The 17,164-nt window shown below is 48.0% G+C and overlaps 5 protein-coding genes across 5 annotated transcripts; 3 read left to right on the top strand and 2 right to left on the bottom strand.

Annotated features, from left to right (window-relative positions):
• Positions 1-1,030: 1,030 nt before the first annotated feature.
• Positions 1,031-11,598, top strand: LOC131265663 (hillarin). Its single transcript, XM_058267951.1, has 10 exons — positions 1,031-1,219; positions 7,261-7,405; positions 8,092-8,288; positions 9,075-9,191; positions 9,267-10,012; positions 10,145-10,485; positions 10,558-10,832; positions 10,899-11,012; positions 11,093-11,256; positions 11,328-11,598. Exons 1-10 carry the CDS (start codon positions 1,031-1,033, stop codon positions 11,467-11,469), a joined length of 2,430 nt encoding a protein of 809 aa, XP_058123934.1. The 3' UTR covers positions 11,470-11,598.
• On the top strand, positions 2,828-6,571 carry LOC131265660 (transcription elongation factor SPT5). The gene has a single exon (XM_058267949.1). The coding sequence runs from the start codon at positions 2,953-2,955 to the stop codon at positions 6,238-6,240; it is 3,288 nt and encodes a 1,095-aa protein (XP_058123932.1). The 5' UTR covers positions 2,828-2,952; the 3' UTR covers positions 6,241-6,571.
• Positions 11,599-11,670: 72 nt separating the features above from the next.
• LOC131265668 (uncharacterized) lies at positions 11,671-12,530 on the bottom strand. Its single transcript, XM_058267958.1, has 3 exons — positions 12,436-12,530; positions 12,059-12,374; positions 11,671-11,979 (listed from the first exon to the last, which is right to left on the bottom strand). Exons 1-3 carry the CDS (start codon positions 12,507-12,509, stop codon positions 11,815-11,817), a joined length of 555 nt encoding a protein of 184 aa, XP_058123941.1. The 5' UTR covers positions 12,510-12,530; the 3' UTR covers positions 11,671-11,814.
• Positions 12,531-12,853: 323 nt separating this feature from the next.
• On the top strand, positions 12,854-14,154 carry LOC131265667 (uncharacterized). Its single transcript, XM_058267957.1, has 3 exons — positions 12,854-12,995; positions 13,075-13,249; positions 13,330-14,154. The coding sequence occupies exons 1-3, from the start codon at positions 12,982-12,984 to the stop codon at positions 13,978-13,980; spliced, it is 840 nt and encodes a 279-aa protein (XP_058123940.1). The 5' UTR covers positions 12,854-12,981; the 3' UTR covers positions 13,981-14,154.
• A 44-nt stretch (positions 14,155-14,198) lies between these two features.
• Positions 14,199-16,826, bottom strand: LOC131265661 (protein inturned). Its single transcript, XM_058267950.1, has one exon. The coding sequence runs from the start codon at positions 16,758-16,760 to the stop codon at positions 14,385-14,387; it is 2,376 nt and encodes a 791-aa protein (XP_058123933.1). The 5' UTR covers positions 16,761-16,826; the 3' UTR covers positions 14,199-14,384.
• Positions 16,827-17,164: the final 338 nt, after the last annotated feature.

Genomic DNA, 17,164 nt, shown 5'->3' with positions numbered 1-17,164 from the left:
AACCCGACCCCACCGTCCCGACAACGTCAACAACATAATCATCTCACATAACGGGGCCGGCGCGGTTTGGGACAGATTGATTCGATTCGGTCCGATCGGAATTGGCAACCCGCTTGCGATGTGAGCTTTCCAGAGCGTGAAAAGTGAGGGCCCGCGGGCGGTGTTGCCCTTGTTGTTTGGCGCGCTCGACGAAACTTTTTCCCGGCAATGGGACGAAGAATCGAGGCCCCGGCTGTGTGCAGTGTAGTGTAAAATAACATGATCCGCGAGGTGTTTGATTAGTGTTTGTGATCTTTGTTTTTCCTTCTACTTCTGTGCGTGGACCGTGCGGTGTAAAGATGTGGCCGCCCCGGTCCGGCGGTGGTGCAGTGATTTTCTCGAAACGTCAAACACAGAGAACCCAACGGAACGGGTTTGAAGCGAAAACAATATCATGACGGCACAGAAGTGGAAGTGAAAAACAAATTAAATGAACTCTACGGACGGTGCATCAACGCGATCGACATCGGAACTCGAAATGTGGTGACTGACCGCCGTTTGTGATTAAAATCCCATTCGCGAAAGTGGTCGGAACCGAAATGGATATGTGGTGTGGTGCAAAATTTAATTTCTTTGCTTAATTTCATTTCCCCTTCCCTGTTTGGTGGTGGCGCCCAGAAGGAGAGCAGAAGGAACAGCGCCGGTGATCGCGGGCAGGAAACATAAGAGTGAAAACCTCCGAAAAAGGTTTTTGGTCGAACAAGGAAATCATATGGATTGTTCCCGAAGAAGGTAAATGAGTGAGTGAGTGAGCGAGCAACGGAAAAATTGGACAGTCTCCGCTGAAGCTAAAGAAAGTGGGAAGAAAACTCTTGGAGCCGGTGCATCAGCATAAAAACGGCCCCCTTCCGAAAAGGCGGGCGAAGGCAAAGGAGAAAACTGCAACCCATCCAACTGACGGATTTGGCAAGAAAAAAAGGCTCGCGAAAAGGGGGGGCTCGCCCTGCTACTAAACCAATCCGACCAGTCCGGCATCCGCACAGGCATCAGCATGTACCGGCCGAATTTCTACGAATCAACGTGCCTCCGGTGCAGCGAAATCGTCTATCAGGTGGACCGGGTGGGGCCGCTGAAAGATTTTACTTTCTTCCACTCCGGCTGCTTCAAGTGCAAACGGTGCGGAACCAAGCTGACACTCAAGACCTACTACAACAACCAGCACAATCAGGATGATAAAGAGGTAAGTTAATCGGCTGGATTTTACTTTCGCGCGGAAAATGAGCCACGGGGAAAATTGTGAATGTGCCGGGCCAACGCTGCGGGCCTGGGGAGGAAGGCCTGGGGAGGCGGTGTGCAGTGGGAAGTGAATTAAATGGCTACCGGATTGTGGCGATCGTCTTGATGAAGTGATTTAATTCGTCCAACCATGCTGCATCGACAAGCGAACTAGTTTACCTTCCGCCCTCGATCAGCTATGGTTTCCATTTCCTCTGATATGGTTGGCACTTCCTTGACTGGCGATCTTCAGTTTTCGGTACACGGGTTTCACAAAATTCGTATTTGTTACACATGTATGAATTATCTATTTTTTTATATTCGATCTGTTTATCGAAGCAGAATAATCGTTTAAAAAATATAACATTGCCATTCTAAATGTGTTTTTGATTTACTACCTAGATCCTTCGATAATCTACAAGGATAATGAATTCGGTAGACGCCAGTTCACCATTTTATTTGGGCTGCAGGGAAACATTTTACAGTTGTATCGAAATGTTCTGAAAAATAAAACAATACATTTTCAAGCATTACATATGCATATTTAACTCTGGGGTAGACAACTGCAAGATGTGGTAAAAAAAACTTGATGATCAAGCAATTCATACATTCATATACTACTTAAGTACTATCATCAATTCAAAGAACAAATGTATTCTCCTATGTATTAACAGGTTCTAATTGCTTAAAAGAATTATACCGTCTGAATATCGGAAGATTTTTACTAAACCAAAAACATAAAACAAGATGTTTTTCTATTGTAGTTTGGACGATTTTTTTGTGATTTATCGTCCAGTGTTCCAATAGCGTATAATCGTTTCACATTCAAGCCCTTTTGCTGAAGAAGATTTAACAGAACAAAATATTATCCCTGTTCCAAATTCAGATAACATTGTTGCTTTTGTTAAAAAGTGAAACACTGTATTTTTATTTTACAGCATCTTTAATGCTTTGGAGAAGGGTTTCAATGTTAAACTATATTTTATACATTGCTTTGTAAGTTAAATTCAAATTCTGAGATTACATTATAACGCACAGAAAAGACAAACGTAGTTCTCTAGCGGTTAACGTAACATTTTGTCATTGGTAACACCGATGTTACGACGACCGATACTTTAACGATTCTGCTACTCATTACTGGTACGAAGCTTGAAGAACTAACGTACAATGGTGCTGGAATTTAAGAAAACAATGTTGCGTTTTAGTTTACAATGTGATAACTAAATGCTTAAATTGAGAAATAATGATAAAAGTTCTAGTTTACACGAAAAGGATCCAACATGTTTCAATAAGAAGACTTCATGTTTGTACAATAAAATTGATATATTCATGTTATTGCAATCATGAACATGGAATCAAGACAATCTTCGTTTGAGCATGACTTTTTCTGTTAATTATCAAGTTTTTAATTTTTCCGAACTACGCTACAGTTACAATGACGTACACCACTGTTTCGTACTCTAAGAACCTTGGCAAACTGAACTGACAGCTACGACGTATCTGTGATGTACACATCTTGGGTTGTGATGAAATGTCATTTTACCACAAACTAGCCAAACGTAGCTACGTGAAAATTTGTGCTATGAATATTTGTGCTTATTTCGGTGAAAAAAGTAGTGAAAAACGATAAATTCCTTGTGCCCGTGGCACAGCACACACTTTGTGGTGTTTTAAGCGTGGAAATTCACCGTCTCCATCATGTCCGACAGCGGCAGCGGCTCGGACGCGGACAGTGTGGCGTCGAATAGGTCTCGCAAAAGCGGAGGCTCAAATCGTTCCGTGTCTCGCTCGGTTTCACGTTCACCACAGCGTTCCCGGTCGCCATCACAGTCGTCGCAATCGGAAAATGAGCGGCCAAGGAAAAAGCAACGCAAAGATCGCCGCCGCTTGGACGACGATGATGACGACGACGAGGAGGAAGAGGTTGAGGACGAGCAGGAACCGGAGGGAGAGGATCTGGACTCGGAGGAGTACGACGAGGAGGAGGAAGACGACGACGACAATCGGCGGGGGGGTCGCAAGAAGAAAAAGAAGCAGGAACGCTTCGGTGGATTCATTATCGACGAGGCCGAGGTGGACGATGAGGTTGACGAAGACGAAGAGTGGGAGGACGGTGCGCAGGAAATGGGCATCGTGGGCAACGAGATCGAGGAGGTTGGACAGACGGCGCGCGAGATCGAGAATCGTCGACGTGGCACGAATCTGTGGGATTCACACAAGGAGGACGAGCTAGCGGAGTATCTGAAGCGCAAGTATGCGGACGCGTCGGTGGCGCGGCGGCAGTTTGGCGACGGGGGTGAAGAGATGTCCGATGAGATCACGCAGCAGACGCTGCTGCCCGGCATCAAAGATCCTAATCTGTGGATGGTGAAGTGTCGCATTGGCGAGGAAAAAGCGACGGCGCTGCTGTTGATGCGCAAATTCCTCACCTATCAGAACACGGATCAACCGATGCAGATCAAGTCCGTGGTGGCACCGGAAAGCGTCAAGGGGTACATCTACATCGAGGCGTACAAGCAAGCGCACGTCAAGGCGGCCATCAACAATGTGGGCAATCTGCGCGTCGGCATCTGGAAGCAGGAGATGGTCCCAATCAAGGAGATGACGGACATCCTGAAGGTGGTCAAGGAGCAAACTGGGTTGAAGCCGAAACAATGGGTACGGCTGAAGCGTGGCATCTACAAAGACGACATCGCGCAGGTGGATTATGTGGATCTGGCCCAAAATCAGGTCCATCTGAAGCTGCTTCCGCGTATCGATTACACCCGGCTCCGTGGTGCCCTCCGTACGACGCAGTCCGAGAGCAGCGAGGCAAAGCGCAAGAAACGTCGCCCGGTCGCTAAGTCATTCGATCCGGAAGCGATCCGTGCGATCGGCGGAGAAGTCACCTCCGATGGTGATTTCTTAATCTTCGAAGGCAACCGGTACTCGCGCAAGGGTTTCCTCTACAAAGCATTCACAATGTCGGCCGTGCTGGCGGAGGGTGTCAAGCCGACGCTCGCCGAACTGGAGCGGTTCGAGGAGCAACCGGAAGAGATCAACATCGAGCTGGCCGTTTCGTCCAAGGAGGACCCCGTCACGGCGCACTCGTTCTCGATGGGTGACAACGTGGAGGTTTGCGTGGGCGATCTGATGAACCTGCAGGCGAAGATCATCGCGATCGACGGTTCGCTCATCACGGTGATGCCGAAGCACGAGGAACTGCGCGATCCGCTCATCTTCAAGGCGTGCGAACTGCGCAAGTACTTCAAGACGGGTGACCACGTAAAGGTGCTCGCCGGTCGGTACGAGGGCGAGACGGGTTTGATCGTGCGCGTGGAACCATCTCGCGTTGTTCTCGTGTCCGATTTGACCATGCACGAGCTGGAAGTGTTGCCACGGGATCTACAACTCTGCACGGACATGGCGACCGGTGTTGATTCGCTCGGTATCTACCAGTGGGGCGATCTGGTCCAGCTGGACGCGCAAACGGTCGGCGTGATCGTGCGCCTGGAGCGCGAAAACTTCCACGTACTGGGAATGCACGGTAAGGTGATCGAGTGCAAGCCGACGGCGTTGCAGAAACGCCGTGAAAACCGCAACACAATCGCACTGGACTGGGACCAGAATCAGATTCGTCGCAAAGACATCGTGAAGGTGATGGAAGGCCCGCATACCGGACGCGATGGAGAAATCAAACATCTCTACCGGAACCTCGCGTTCTTACATTCGCGAATGTACACCGAAAACGGAGGTATCTTCGTAGTAAAAACACGCCATTTGCAGCTGGCAGGTGGAAACAAGAATCCGATGCAAAACAGTAACCCGATGATGTCGCCCTTCGGAGGCATTATGTCACCGCGCATCCATTCGCCAATGCATCCATCCGGAGGTCGTGGTGGTGGTGCTGGGGGCGGTGGTGGACCTCAGCGTGGTGGTCGCGGTGGAGGCCGTGGAGGTGCTCGTGTTTCGCGAGACCGTGAAATCCTCGGACGAACGATCCGCATCACCGGAGGACCGTACAAAGGGGCGGTGGGTATTGTCAAGGATGCCACAGAGACGACGGCCCGTGTGGAGCTACATTCGTCCTGTCAGACCATCTCGGTCGATCGTAACCACATTGCGATTGTCGACGGTGGAGCAACTCCTGCCGGAAGCATTTCCTCGTACATGCGCACACCGAGCCGCACGCCTGCGAGCAGCTACGGTGCCCAGACACCGGTCTATTCCGGCTCGAAGACTCCGCTACACGGCTCGCAAACGCCTCAGTACGATCCGGGCAGTCGCACTCCGTACGGTTCGATGACACCGTCGCACGACGGCTCGATGACACCACGCCACGGAGCGTGGGATCCGACGGTTTCGAACACACCGGCCCGCTCGAACGACTTCGACTTCATGGAGGAACCGTCCCCGTCGCCGGGCTACAATCCCAGCACACCCGGCTACCAGATCAACACACCGTACGCCCCGCACACGCCCGGCAACATGTTCAACGCGGACAATTACAGCCCGTACCAGGCGAGCCCGAATCCGAGCCCCTCGCCGTACCAGGTCGGCGGCTACATCGGCACTCCGTCGCCGAGCGCTTACTCGCCGGCTACACCGGGTGCGCCAGCCTCACCGTACAACCCGCAGACGCCCGGTGCCGGGCTTGATCCGCAGCTGGGCGACTGGTTTACGACCGACATCGAGGTGACGATCAAGAGCCACGGCGATTCCGACCTGACCGGCCAAACGGGCATCATTCGCACGGTGAACAACGGCGACTGTGTGGTGTTCCTGCCCGAGGAGGACCACTGCGTCACGGTGCCACTCTCCAGCCTGCTTCCGGTGCAGCCCGAACCGGGCGAAAAGTTTAAGGTCATCGTCGGCGAGGACCGGGAAACAGTGGGCGAGTTCATCAGCCAATCCGGCAACAACGAGGCGGTCGTTACGATGAACGGACAGTCCACACTCATTCCGATGAGCTACATGGCACGCTACCGAGAGCCCACGAAGAACTAATGGGTCACGGCCGGGAGAACAGCGAAACGATTCTTCAACAATAAATATATAAAACACTAACATAAAGAACATATGGACAAACCTAGCGGTGGCTGGAAAGTATAGATATTTTCATTTCGGAAACGAAAATCCCGTTACGCAAGACACAATTGACTTATTACTTTTATCTCAGCTAAAGAATAAATAAATGTTAAGCAAAGAACTGTACGTTTAATTTTGGGATTTCACGTAAAGAAAAGTAATTGCGAGAATGAATTATTTTGAACCCCACGCGAGGAAACGTCTAATTGTAAAATTGTTCCCAGAGTTCCAAGTGTTTAAAAAGTGGATTGAATCCATATTTCCTATGAAAAGTAAAGGAATAAAATAGGCTCTGTTGCTTCATCAACGGGATCCTTTTTTATTTGGAGTCAATAGTTCACTCCCATTACATCACCGGTTCCTTGCATCATCATCGCAGCAGGCCCTTCGCAGCGGGATATTACATAAACGATACCATGCCATCATATTCTGTGAACTAATTAGGCCCTTCTAATTGATCGTGTAATGGAAAACTTCCTTCACACCAAAGCTTGTGCATGGTAAACTCAAAACGCCCGAGTGCAACGACTTCGCTGCATGCTGCACTAGACCCGCCACCCTGCGACCGGTGGTAAACATTCACCGCTTATGGAAACTTGTGCCGTTAACTAACGAACCTTCGGGTGGGTCATAAACGTCGTCGTCGTAGTAAGATTAGAAAGATGTTACGCACGCTTGGTTAAGTTAGCCGGTTTTGATGCTGTTCTCTTTAAAGGGCCTGGTAAAAAATCAATGAAGGGACAAAATGAGCATGAAAATTAATTTATTATGCCCTACGATGCAATTTCATTGGGGTATCGCTTGAACAACCAGTTTTGAATTGTGGTCATAAAATGAACCTATGAAGGGATAGCAAATGGCCCATCATGGAGTGTTCTGAAAAGTGCAATTTCTCTACGGTTGTATTTAATTACTGTATTGTTTTATTTTCTTCCACAGGTCTACTGCTGCTCGCACGTACCGAAGAGTGGCCCCGGCCACTTCGATCAGACCTCCGTCGGCATCCGGCAGGCGCTGAACGTACCGAAAAGCACAAACTACGTCAACGAGCAGATCCGGGGCCATCGGAACGACAGTGTCGACGGTAGGGACAATCAAAAGCGCATTTCACTCCAACTAGTAAACTAATCGATCAACGCAGAAAAACGGCGTTGTATAATCCATTGAGCTGGAAAATTGGCTAAAAACGAAAGCTTCCTTCCACTTTACCTAACCCGTGTATCATTTCGTGTGGTTTTTCTTTTTTCGTGATGTTTTGTTGTGCTCACGTGAGGTTAATGTGCATTTTTACGCGGTTAATACTTCCGCTCCCTTTCGTTTTTCCGTCATGTTTTCCTTTTCCTGTTTCCCTGTGGCACTGTAAGCTGTGCGCATCCAATAAGCCGGAACTGAAGTGCAATGTTTTGTACATTCGGTTATGTTTTACGTTCCTTTCGCCGTAGCGGAACGATCACATCAGCAGGATTATCCGTGTTGGTACATCTACTTTCTACTTTGCAAACATCTCGAACATGAGACATAAAAAAAACGACGATCCGCTAGGATAGTTCGATTGGATCGTATAGACCATTTTCCGGACATTCACCTGAATTAAAATTTTTAACTCATCCCTGAGCCGGAATTGGAATGGCCGGACCGTGCGCATCTGTTCCGATAGTCCAGATGGCTAGGTTTCATCTGGAGCATGGCGCGACCACTTTTACTACTCGAATTCTTACGCCAGCTTTCACACCACCCCTTTTCCCTTTCCTCTTTCTTTCTCCTCACCAGGGCAACCGCGGCTAGGAACACCGAACGGGTACAACAATGGGGGGAGCCGGGAAGGAAACACGCCGCCCCAGAGCGATCCCGACTACAAGTACGGCCGGTTCGATGCAAGCGCCCTGCACATAGCGCACGCACTTAAGCAGACAGAGATCCAGAAGGCCTACGATAAGCCGCGCGAAAAGCCCATCGATTACTACCTGGTAGGTTGGTTGGATCGAGACGGTGTTTCCACCGTGAAAGGTGTTCACAGCAGAAGCCTCACAAAAAACACGTTTTCCGGGTACCGGGAGATCATCTGCCTTGTGATATGATTGATTCTAGCGAGCTTGACAGCGAACGGATGGAGGATGATTTTCGCATTCCGATGGAAAGTAACTCCCTCCATCGATCACACTCTTGGCGAACCGAGGCAAAGTTGTTTCCCTCCCGTTTCTCATAATTTCGCTTTTCACATCGATGACAAATTGCTTACCAGAGCGTTAAGGCACACTCTGCGCCCTTTTCTGCGACATAACTGTCTATTACAGCTTTTTCCCTTCCGGGGAAGAGGCGATCGAGGCTGCGATCAGTAACGATGCAAGCGCCTCGAAGCGATGCTGATCAAATCTTGCCCAATTATCGCGGAATGGCGGGAAGCAAAACGAAACATAAAATAACATTACCCCAAGCCGATCGAGGCACGTGCGGGGGTCCGTTATGATGATTTTGAATATTAATTATGATTTTTATTCAGCAGAATAAGCTCTACCGTTCTAGCTCCTACGTTTACCCTCAATTTTCATAATTTCTCGAGGATTTGAATTGTGTGTAATGGACAGGCAACTGCAGCTCTTAATTAAATCAAGTGGTTAAATTGTTTAGAAATAATCCTACGTACATATGTAGAGCACCTTTCATTAAACAGATTTTGAATACACAAAACACTTTTACACAAAATATGATCGACTAACTTATGACCAACTGATCATTGCTTGCACATTTTCAAGGCACGCGATGAACAAGCCAAGCTGGAAATGAAACACCGAAAAGAGGAGGATGATCTGTACAGAAAGTTTGCCCGCAAAAGAGAGGAAGAAGATCGACGGATGCAGAATGAATTCCAGGTATAGCAAAGGTCGCGGTCGGGATAATGGTTCGTACTAACCGTTGACTTTTACTCTGACCCCCTCGGACAACAGGACGAATGGGAGCGGGAACTGCAACGATTAGCGCACAAGTTTGAAAAGGAGCTTACCACCAGTAGACGATCGCGCGAGGATCAGAGTATGCTCACCCTTAAGCACGAGCAGCAGAAGGAGGACCTGGAGAAGAACATGACCATCAGGAAGACGAAGAAGAAGGAGAGCCTCACCCGGAAGCTGCTCGAGCACGAGCGCTCCGAAACGGCCGCCCTAGTCGATCGGCAGTCCAGCGAGATGCTGGAGTTGATAAGCGTACGGCGAAGCGAGTACATGCAGAGCGAAAGCATATTCCTGGACGATGACATCAACGAGACGGTGGTGGCGATGGAGTATCCACTGGTGGCCCCGAAGCCGGCACCCCCTGCTCTGAGCAAATTCCAGGTGTACAACGATCCGGTTGAGTTTACGGATGTGGACCAAATTGCGATAACGGTGGCGCAAGAGGACCAGAAAACGTTCACCGATCTGGTGCGACAGCTGGTGGGCCGTTGTACGTCCGATATCGAGAAGGCGCGCACCATCTTCCGGTGGATCACGGTGAAGAACCTCAACACGATGACGTTCGACGACAATCTGCGCGGTGACACACCGATGGGGCTGCTGCGGGGTATCAAGTACGGCACGGAAAGCTACCACGTGCTGTTCAAGCGGCTCTGCAGCTACGCCGGATTGCACTGTGTGGTGATCAAGGGTTACTCCAAGAGTGCTGGCTACCAACCGGGGGTGAAATTCCAGGACTCAAGGTAAGTGCCACCGTTCAGATCGGGGATTTGGGGACAGTTGGTGTGTGCAAGCGACAAACGGAGTTCCTATGACACTCTTCGTTTCATTTGACTTTTCCTGCGATCGGTCTGCAGCCATCCGAAAAATTCCAGATTCCGAAACTCGTGGAACGCGGTCTACGTGGCCGGTGCGTGGCGCTTTGTGCAGTGCAACTGGGGCGCCCGCCACCTGGTGAACGCCAAGGAGGCCCCGAAGACGGGCAAGGGTAAAAACGATAGCTTGCGATACGAGTACGACGACCACTACTTCCTCACCGATCCGCGTGAGTTTATCTACGAGTTTTTCCCCCTGCAAGAGGAATGGCAGCTACTGAAGCGACCGATCACGCTGACGGAGTTTGAAAATCTACCGTTCGTGCGATCGCTGTTCTTCCGCTACGGATTACACTTTGCCGACGATGGATACGGCGCCGTTGTGTACACCGATGACACGGGTATAATTCAATAATCCAGAATCCATCCCATTACGTCTTCACAATTCCTATCGTTCCTATTTTTAAATGAAGGTGCGGCCACTGTCCGGATAGCAATGCCCTCGAACATGCAAGGCTGCCTCATATTCCACTACAACCTCAAGTTCTACGACAGCGACGAGGATTCGTTCGATGGCGTGTCCCTCAAACGGTTCGTAATGCAGTCCGTCATTTCCAACGTCGTGGCGTTCCGGGTGCACGCGCCCTGCTCGGGGGCGTTCTTGCTCGATATCTTCGCCAATGCCGTCACCCCGCAGGAGTACCTTACCGGAGAGCCGATGAAGTTTAAGAGTGTGTGCAAATTTAAAGTACGTATCTGTGCTAAGTCCTATCCGTGGAAATCTTACTTATTTCGGAAAACTTTTTCCCATCAGATCTGCTGCGAAGAGTTGCAGACCGTCATGGTGCCCTTGCCCGACTGTGCCAGTGGCGAGTGGGGACCTACAAAAGCGACCAGACTGTTCGGGCTCATACCAATTACTCATCCTGTATGTTAATTTTTATCCCCCTTCGTCTAACTCCCAGTACAGATTTTAATAATTTTACAAAACCTACCTATTACTTCAAGGAACCACTCATATTTGCCGGACGCGCGATCGAGCTGCAATTCCGCATGTCCAGACCGCTGACCGACTTTATGGCCACCTTGCACAAGAACGGCATCGAGGAAAAGAAACTCTCGAAATACGTACAGCAGTCGATCATCGATGACATGATCACGTTTAACATAAGGTCTGTCTCAAATCGTACCCAGCGAATCGCTTCCACGTGTGCTAATATGTATGTCCCATTATTTGTTGCAGTTTCCCCGAGGAAGGACAGTATGGTTTGGACATCTACACCCGGGAGGTGGGATCGGTATCGCACAACAATAATTCGTCGCACGAGAAGCATCTTCTGACGCACTGCTGCAAATATCTGATCAACTCATCGAAACGAAACTAGGCCCATCGATGGGACGATGCCGAGAAGCGACCGCGCTAATCTTAAGCCAGGGCACACCGCCAGAAGCACCGATTTACCATAACGCTAAACTATTTTGTGCTGTAAATATTAAATTCACAACCGTTCCCCCCGCTCCTAACCAGCCCGTCCCAAATCTAAACACACGAACAAAGCGAACCAACGTTAAACGAAATGTTGTATGTTTACCGTAACATTATTTGTACTTTTTAGTTTAATTGTGTTTTTTACATAATAATAATAATAAAATTGTTACAAATTTACCCTACCTGATCAACAATAGACTTACTGGTTAATCAATGCCTATCTGCACAGCACAGAGCGACTTTATATCTCTAAGTCTCCATTCACCAGGTTATCCAGCTGCCTCTGGTGGGTGCGGACCGATGCGAAAGTGTCCTGTTCGTTTGCAATCTGGTGCAGCAAATTAGACCGCCGTTCCTGCATAGCCTTGTACTTGGCACGCATCGTTTCGATCTTATAAATCAATTCCTGACAGCATAAAAAGGGGAGGAATGAAAATTAAAATTTTAAAATTATATTTCTTCTGCTCCCCACAACCACAAGTTACCTCAGTACGCTCCTTTTGGAAGGCTAGTTGATGGTGGTAAAACTTTAAGGACATGTTGAGCTTGTTTACAACCAGCGGACGCACTTGCTCGCTAACCGTTTTGCCAGTCGGTCTCCACATTTTCTTCGTATTGCCAGCCGCCTTACTTTTCAACATTTCCAGCATCTCCACGTTCGTATCGATATCCGTTTCGTTCCATAGTTTGTTTACTTGCGCCACCAGTGCCTCCTGCAATCCTTCGCGAAAGGTTTGTACTGCAGATGCCAGGTCCTTTTCGTTTGCAAAGAATGGCTTGAACTCGTTGAAGCGCTCCACGCTGGAAAGTATCGACAAACATTATCAATGTCCACAAGTGTGTATGGTGGCTTTTCAATTACCTGATCTTGTTAACCAGCGCTATGTAGGCATCGACAAATTTTTGTCTAGAACTCGTCTTGTTTGGTTCGGCCATCTCGGTACCAGAAGTTTTCGAAACTGATCAACATCTGTAACGGCTGTCAAATGATCGCTATGGAAACATCACTGTGTTTACACCGTTTCATTCAAGTGTTAACAAAAAAGCTTACGTAGGCATCAATTCAAACGATTACTCGTTTTATTATAGTTTAATTTGAGCTTTTTCCTTTAAGAGAAATATTAGACAATTAAAACGGGGTTTTTGTTAATCAATAATAAGGGGAAAATTATGGGAAATCGATGGTAACGTGTTTAAGTTCACATATTTTTTGAGCTAGCCTGACTAGTTGACAGATGTCCGCTGACGACGAATTGTTGATATTCAGTGACAAAAGGGAAAAAGAAATCCCTTTTGGAAAGTTTGTTTGTTTGATCGTCTTGTAACACGTCCGCGAAGGAACGTTAGCGGATTGTAGAGCGAAAAATGAGTGTCCTGCTTAATACAACACCTAAAACAACAACTTAAAATGAAGCGCCAACGGTATGTTGGAGTAGACGTAGTGAAAATTCCCCTTGGAACGTCCCAGGAAGTAGTTCACGTTGTCTTAATGAATTTTCAGGGTCAAAGCTGGACCGAGCAGTAGTAGTCATGTTTACGTGGAGGACCCGTACTCGGTCGACGGGTATGATGTTCCCCTGGCGCAGCAGAGAACGGCACCGATCGAACGATTCCTAGAGGCACAGATCCTGCCTGGCGACACGTTGCAAGCCATTGCTCTGCGATTTAATTGTTCGGTAAGAAAGTGACCAGGGTATCGTTATCGTAAAGACGATCGGAGTTGTGATAACGTGAAATCATATTGTCTCCACAACAGATACCACAACTAAAGAAGCTCAACAAAATCGACAAAGACAACGAAATCTACGCCCGGAATGTGATTCGTATCCCCCTGACGCCACACTCAATCCTCTTGGAAACGCTACCCCGAGTACATACCAGCGGCAACAGTAGCCCGAAAAACATCACAACCCCCAACCCAACGGTCGGCGGTATTGTTCCCGCAGACACAAAAGCCACACTGGACGAAAAGCTCATCCTGGCCGCCGTTAGCAACGCATCGATTCAGCCAAGCAGCGGCGCGGTAACGCAGTTCCCACGAAAGTCTTCCGGAAAACACAGGGATCCCACTCGGGCTCGATCGGACGAGATAGCGCTCGACGAGCTGGAGGATGGCGACCAGGACGATCACTTGTCCAGCCAGCCACTGCTGATCAGCGGCGAATACGACGACAGCCTACCGCAACCGCGACCACTCCGGTTGCCGGCGAATGATTTTTCATGCAATGGAAGTGATTGTGATATTTCCTGGATTTGTCTGCTCGTCTTCATCCTGGCGCTTTGCTTTGCAATTCCACTAATTTATGTAGTTTATGTGGCGGAGCACATAGATAAATATCATCACGATAGTTTTAGCGATAACCACAGCGTTAATCATATTAATAAGAGCCACGGTGTGAAGCTGTGACAGGTTGGATATTATGTTACTTTATAAAACGGTATTCAATGCGAAAAGGGAAGGTTCAACTGATTCACTGGGAGCGGTGTCAAACATCTGTAAAACGAGGAGTGCCTTTTACATCTGTTGATTAGCTCTTTAAATAAACGGATATTTTTTCTCCTACAGTTAAATCGAATGGAACACGAAATGTGTCATCTTTTCCTAAATCGACCAATCACACACTCAACATTACCGTTTATCGGAAATATTTATTGTATAAAATGGAAGAAAATATAAAAGTGGTCATTTGATGCCCTTACAAATGTATAATACTATAAAGTGTGTATAAATGCAAAAATCAGTCAATAGTCGATAGCTATTTTCTAGGGCTCGGATTTGTTTCATAAGTGGAAGATACACGATCTCATGCTTTACCCAGCGCACGTCAAACAGATACGGAAGGCCAACTCCACCATATTCTGCGGTGCATCAGCCCGATGGCAGACGTACAGTTCCTTCTCGGGGCTGTGGAACAGTCTACCGACGACCCAAAACTCAACACGCTCTCCCGAGCTTTGATCCTTCGGAACGGACAGCAGCATCCCCTGTTCTTTGATCGCCACCAGTGACCGTTGGGTGTTCAGCTTGTTCGATTCGTTTGCCAGCAGTGCGCGAAACTTTTTCGTATTCGCAAACGTCGCGTGTATCAAGGTGCACGTTTTACGGAACAGGTTCATCACGATGTCATTCTTCACGTTCGACCCGTTGAACGTTGGTGCAAGAAAGTACCCATCACCAACCTCCAGCTGCACGTAGTAAAACAGCAGATTGTCCAGCCCGCTTGTTAGTTGCGTAGGTACAAGCTCGGAGAACTCCTTGCAACGGTTCTCGGACAGATCCGTTATATCGAAGCTGCTACTTCGCTGGCTGCTGTCTACGCTCTGACCCCAATCAGAATCATCGTCGTCATCGTGCTCCGCGTTCGGTTCCTCCCGGATGATCTGGTTCTTGATCGAGCTAGATGCGTTCGATTCTTCGTCGTGATTGCGCCCCTGCGAACGATCTTCACCACTTGCTTGATCTGGTTGCTTCGAAACACTAGTTGGGATGCATTGTGGCCGACGATTTGAATCGATCCAGATTCGAATAAGATTTTCAATACCAGTCGATTTAAAATAACTTAGCATGTCCTGTATCTCGTCGATGTAGCGTGAAAAAGACTTATTGTGGGTGGTATCGATCGGCACTTCCAAAATCACCACCATCAGCAGATTCCCGATCGATACCAACATCAAGTAGGCATCGTTTTTTTCATCGAACCCATCGTCGCAGTACTGCTTCGGGTAAAACTTCCTCCAGATGGCCATATTCTTCACGTCCGTTGTGGTGAGGATCTCGAACACGCCCAAATTCTTCAGGATCGTTTCCACGTCCATCATATATTCGCCGCTCAGGTGCGTACACACCAGATGCTGTTTGTAGTACAGTGCGCACCCGATCACGGTCAGCAGGCAGAACAAATCGACAAAATCATCGTTCCAGTTACGATAGTCCATCGCTTCCAGCTCCCCGAGGGCGTCATCGATGCGCAGCTGAATTTCCTTCGGAAGCGGCACAAAATGTGCCTGTGGAAATGTTTTCTCGAATTTGTCACAATTCCGGTTTGCCTTGATCGAGTGGCGGATCATTTCGCAGAGCTGCATCAGCTCCGTCTGCTGTTCGATCGGACGGTTAAACACGATCGACCCACTCTTGTAGAGGGCGTTCAGAAAACGGCAAATCTGCTCGCTCTTCTGTTTCACCGCAAAAACGGACGAATACTTCGAGCTAAAGCCGAGCAACAAAATTCCATCCTCCAGCACGTTGTACGTCGTGTAATAGAGAACGTTTTTGATCTTCAAATTGGTCATCAACGATTGCTGATTGAACGATTGGGCGAAAATCGAATGGAGCGTCACGAAACTGCCACGCGAATTGAAGAGATAGTTGTTCTCCCGCGTAGGGTAACAAAATTTCACGTCCAGCTCATCGTTCTGCGTGTATTCCTTCGAGATGTAGATCATGCTAAAGATCAGATCGTTGTTGCTCATCGATTGTATGTCTTCCTTATCGAACAGTGTTTCTTGGCTCTGTATGAGATCCATAAAGTTGGTAATCTTTATCTCGATCGCGTTGCTTATGTCTGGCTCGATCATCTCAAAAAACGATATCTTGATGATCGTCGGAATCTTCGTTGAGCCCTCGAGGAGAGACTCGAAATTATCCACCGTGACCTGCTCGGTGTCGATTGATTTAATCCAGTCTTTCGATTTGACCAGCTTACTCTTTGCAAATACCGAGTACTCCTTGATCTTATCCACCATCAGCTTGCGACCGTCCGGGAAAAGGCTCGTCGTTAGGCCGAGGATCGTTTCCGTCAGGGGAAGCACCTCCTTCAGGGGTACGTTCTTTTTCGGTGCGATGCTGATGATGACGTCCTTCTGCACTCCGTTGATGTGCTCCTTCTTGGACGTATCGATGATGCTGACCCGAAACAGCTTATGCTTGCCCTTGTCCTTCTGTCCGAACCGAGACAGAATGCTTTCCTTCTTCCGTATCGACAATCGGCGATACTCATTGCGGAAAAACAAATCGTCATCGAACACGGCCGTTTTCGAGTGGCAAACAAGATCAAATTTCACGAAAAACAACGAGTTGTTTGTTATGTGTGGAGTCCATTCGTGGGACCGAGAATCGCTGCTGGTGTCGCTGCAATCGGACGATGCATTCGATTGATCGTCGGTCCATAATTGATTTTCTTCGTTCATTGCAGCGTTGTTGAATGAACGGGATCCGATTTAAAAAAAAACACTTATTTAAAGCCACACATCAAAAACAACATTCCCACTCTGGCAACACAATAAGATACCATAAACATTAAGCAAACGTAAACACCACGCAAAATCAGAACAGTGACGGACAAATTTGATCGCAAGGCATTAAATTTAAACAGCGTAGATAATCAGTTTATTCGATTACAATTTCAAATTCCTTCGAAAGCGAACTTATCACATTCATTCAAAGGTTTTTGATAAAATAATAATAATAAACCCTCGAAAAATAAGCATTTTAAACCATTCAGTCCGAAAATGGCTAGCTGGGAAAACGGAAAAGCTGCTAATTGAATGTCATCTAATTTGAATGAGATCCAACGTGTCTTTGGCCAAGGTAC

Source organism: Anopheles coustani, chromosome 2 (assembly GCF_943734705.1).
Source record: "Anopheles coustani chromosome 2, idAnoCousDA_361_x.2, whole genome shotgun sequence".
Lineage (NCBI taxonomy): Eukaryota > Metazoa > Arthropoda > Insecta > Diptera > Culicidae > Anopheles > Anopheles coustani.
The sequence above is the reverse complement of the archived record's forward strand: the minus strand, read 5'-3'. Positions and strand labels throughout refer to the sequence as shown.

Coding starts and splice junctions, on each gene's coding strand:
- LOC131265663 (XM_058267951.1), top strand. CDS start 1,031: ATGTACCGGCCGAATTTCTACGAATCAACGTGCCTCCGGTGCAGCGAA. Junction 10,013..10,144: donor GTGAAATTCCAGGACTCAAG/GTAAGTGCCACC, acceptor GAAAAATTCCAG/ATTCCGAAACTCGTGGAACG. Junction 11,013..11,092: donor TCATACCAATTACTCATCCT/GTATGTTAATTT, acceptor TATTACTTCAAG/GAACCACTCATATTTGCCGG.
- LOC131265660 (XM_058267949.1), top strand. CDS start 2,953: ATGTCCGACAGCGGCAGCGGCTCGGACGCGGACAGTGTGGCGTCGAAT.
- LOC131265668 (XM_058267958.1), bottom strand. CDS start 12,509: ATGGCCGAACCAAACAAGACGAGTTCTAGACAAAAATTTGTCGATGCC. Junction 12,375..12,435: donor GCGCTGGTTAACAAGATCAG/GTAATTGAAAAG, acceptor GATACTTTCCAG/CGTGGAGCGCTTCAACGAGT. Junction 11,980..12,058: donor TCCAAAAGGAGCGTACTGAG/GTAACTTGTGGT, acceptor TTATGCTGTCAG/GAATTGATTTATAAGATCGA.
- LOC131265667 (XM_058267957.1), top strand. Junction 13,250..13,329: donor CTCTGCGATTTAATTGTTCG/GTAAGAAAGTGA, acceptor TCTCCACAACAG/ATACCACAACTAAAGAAGCT.
- LOC131265661 (XM_058267950.1), bottom strand. CDS start 16,760: ATGAACGAAGAAAATCAATTATGGACCGACGATCAATCGAATGCATCG.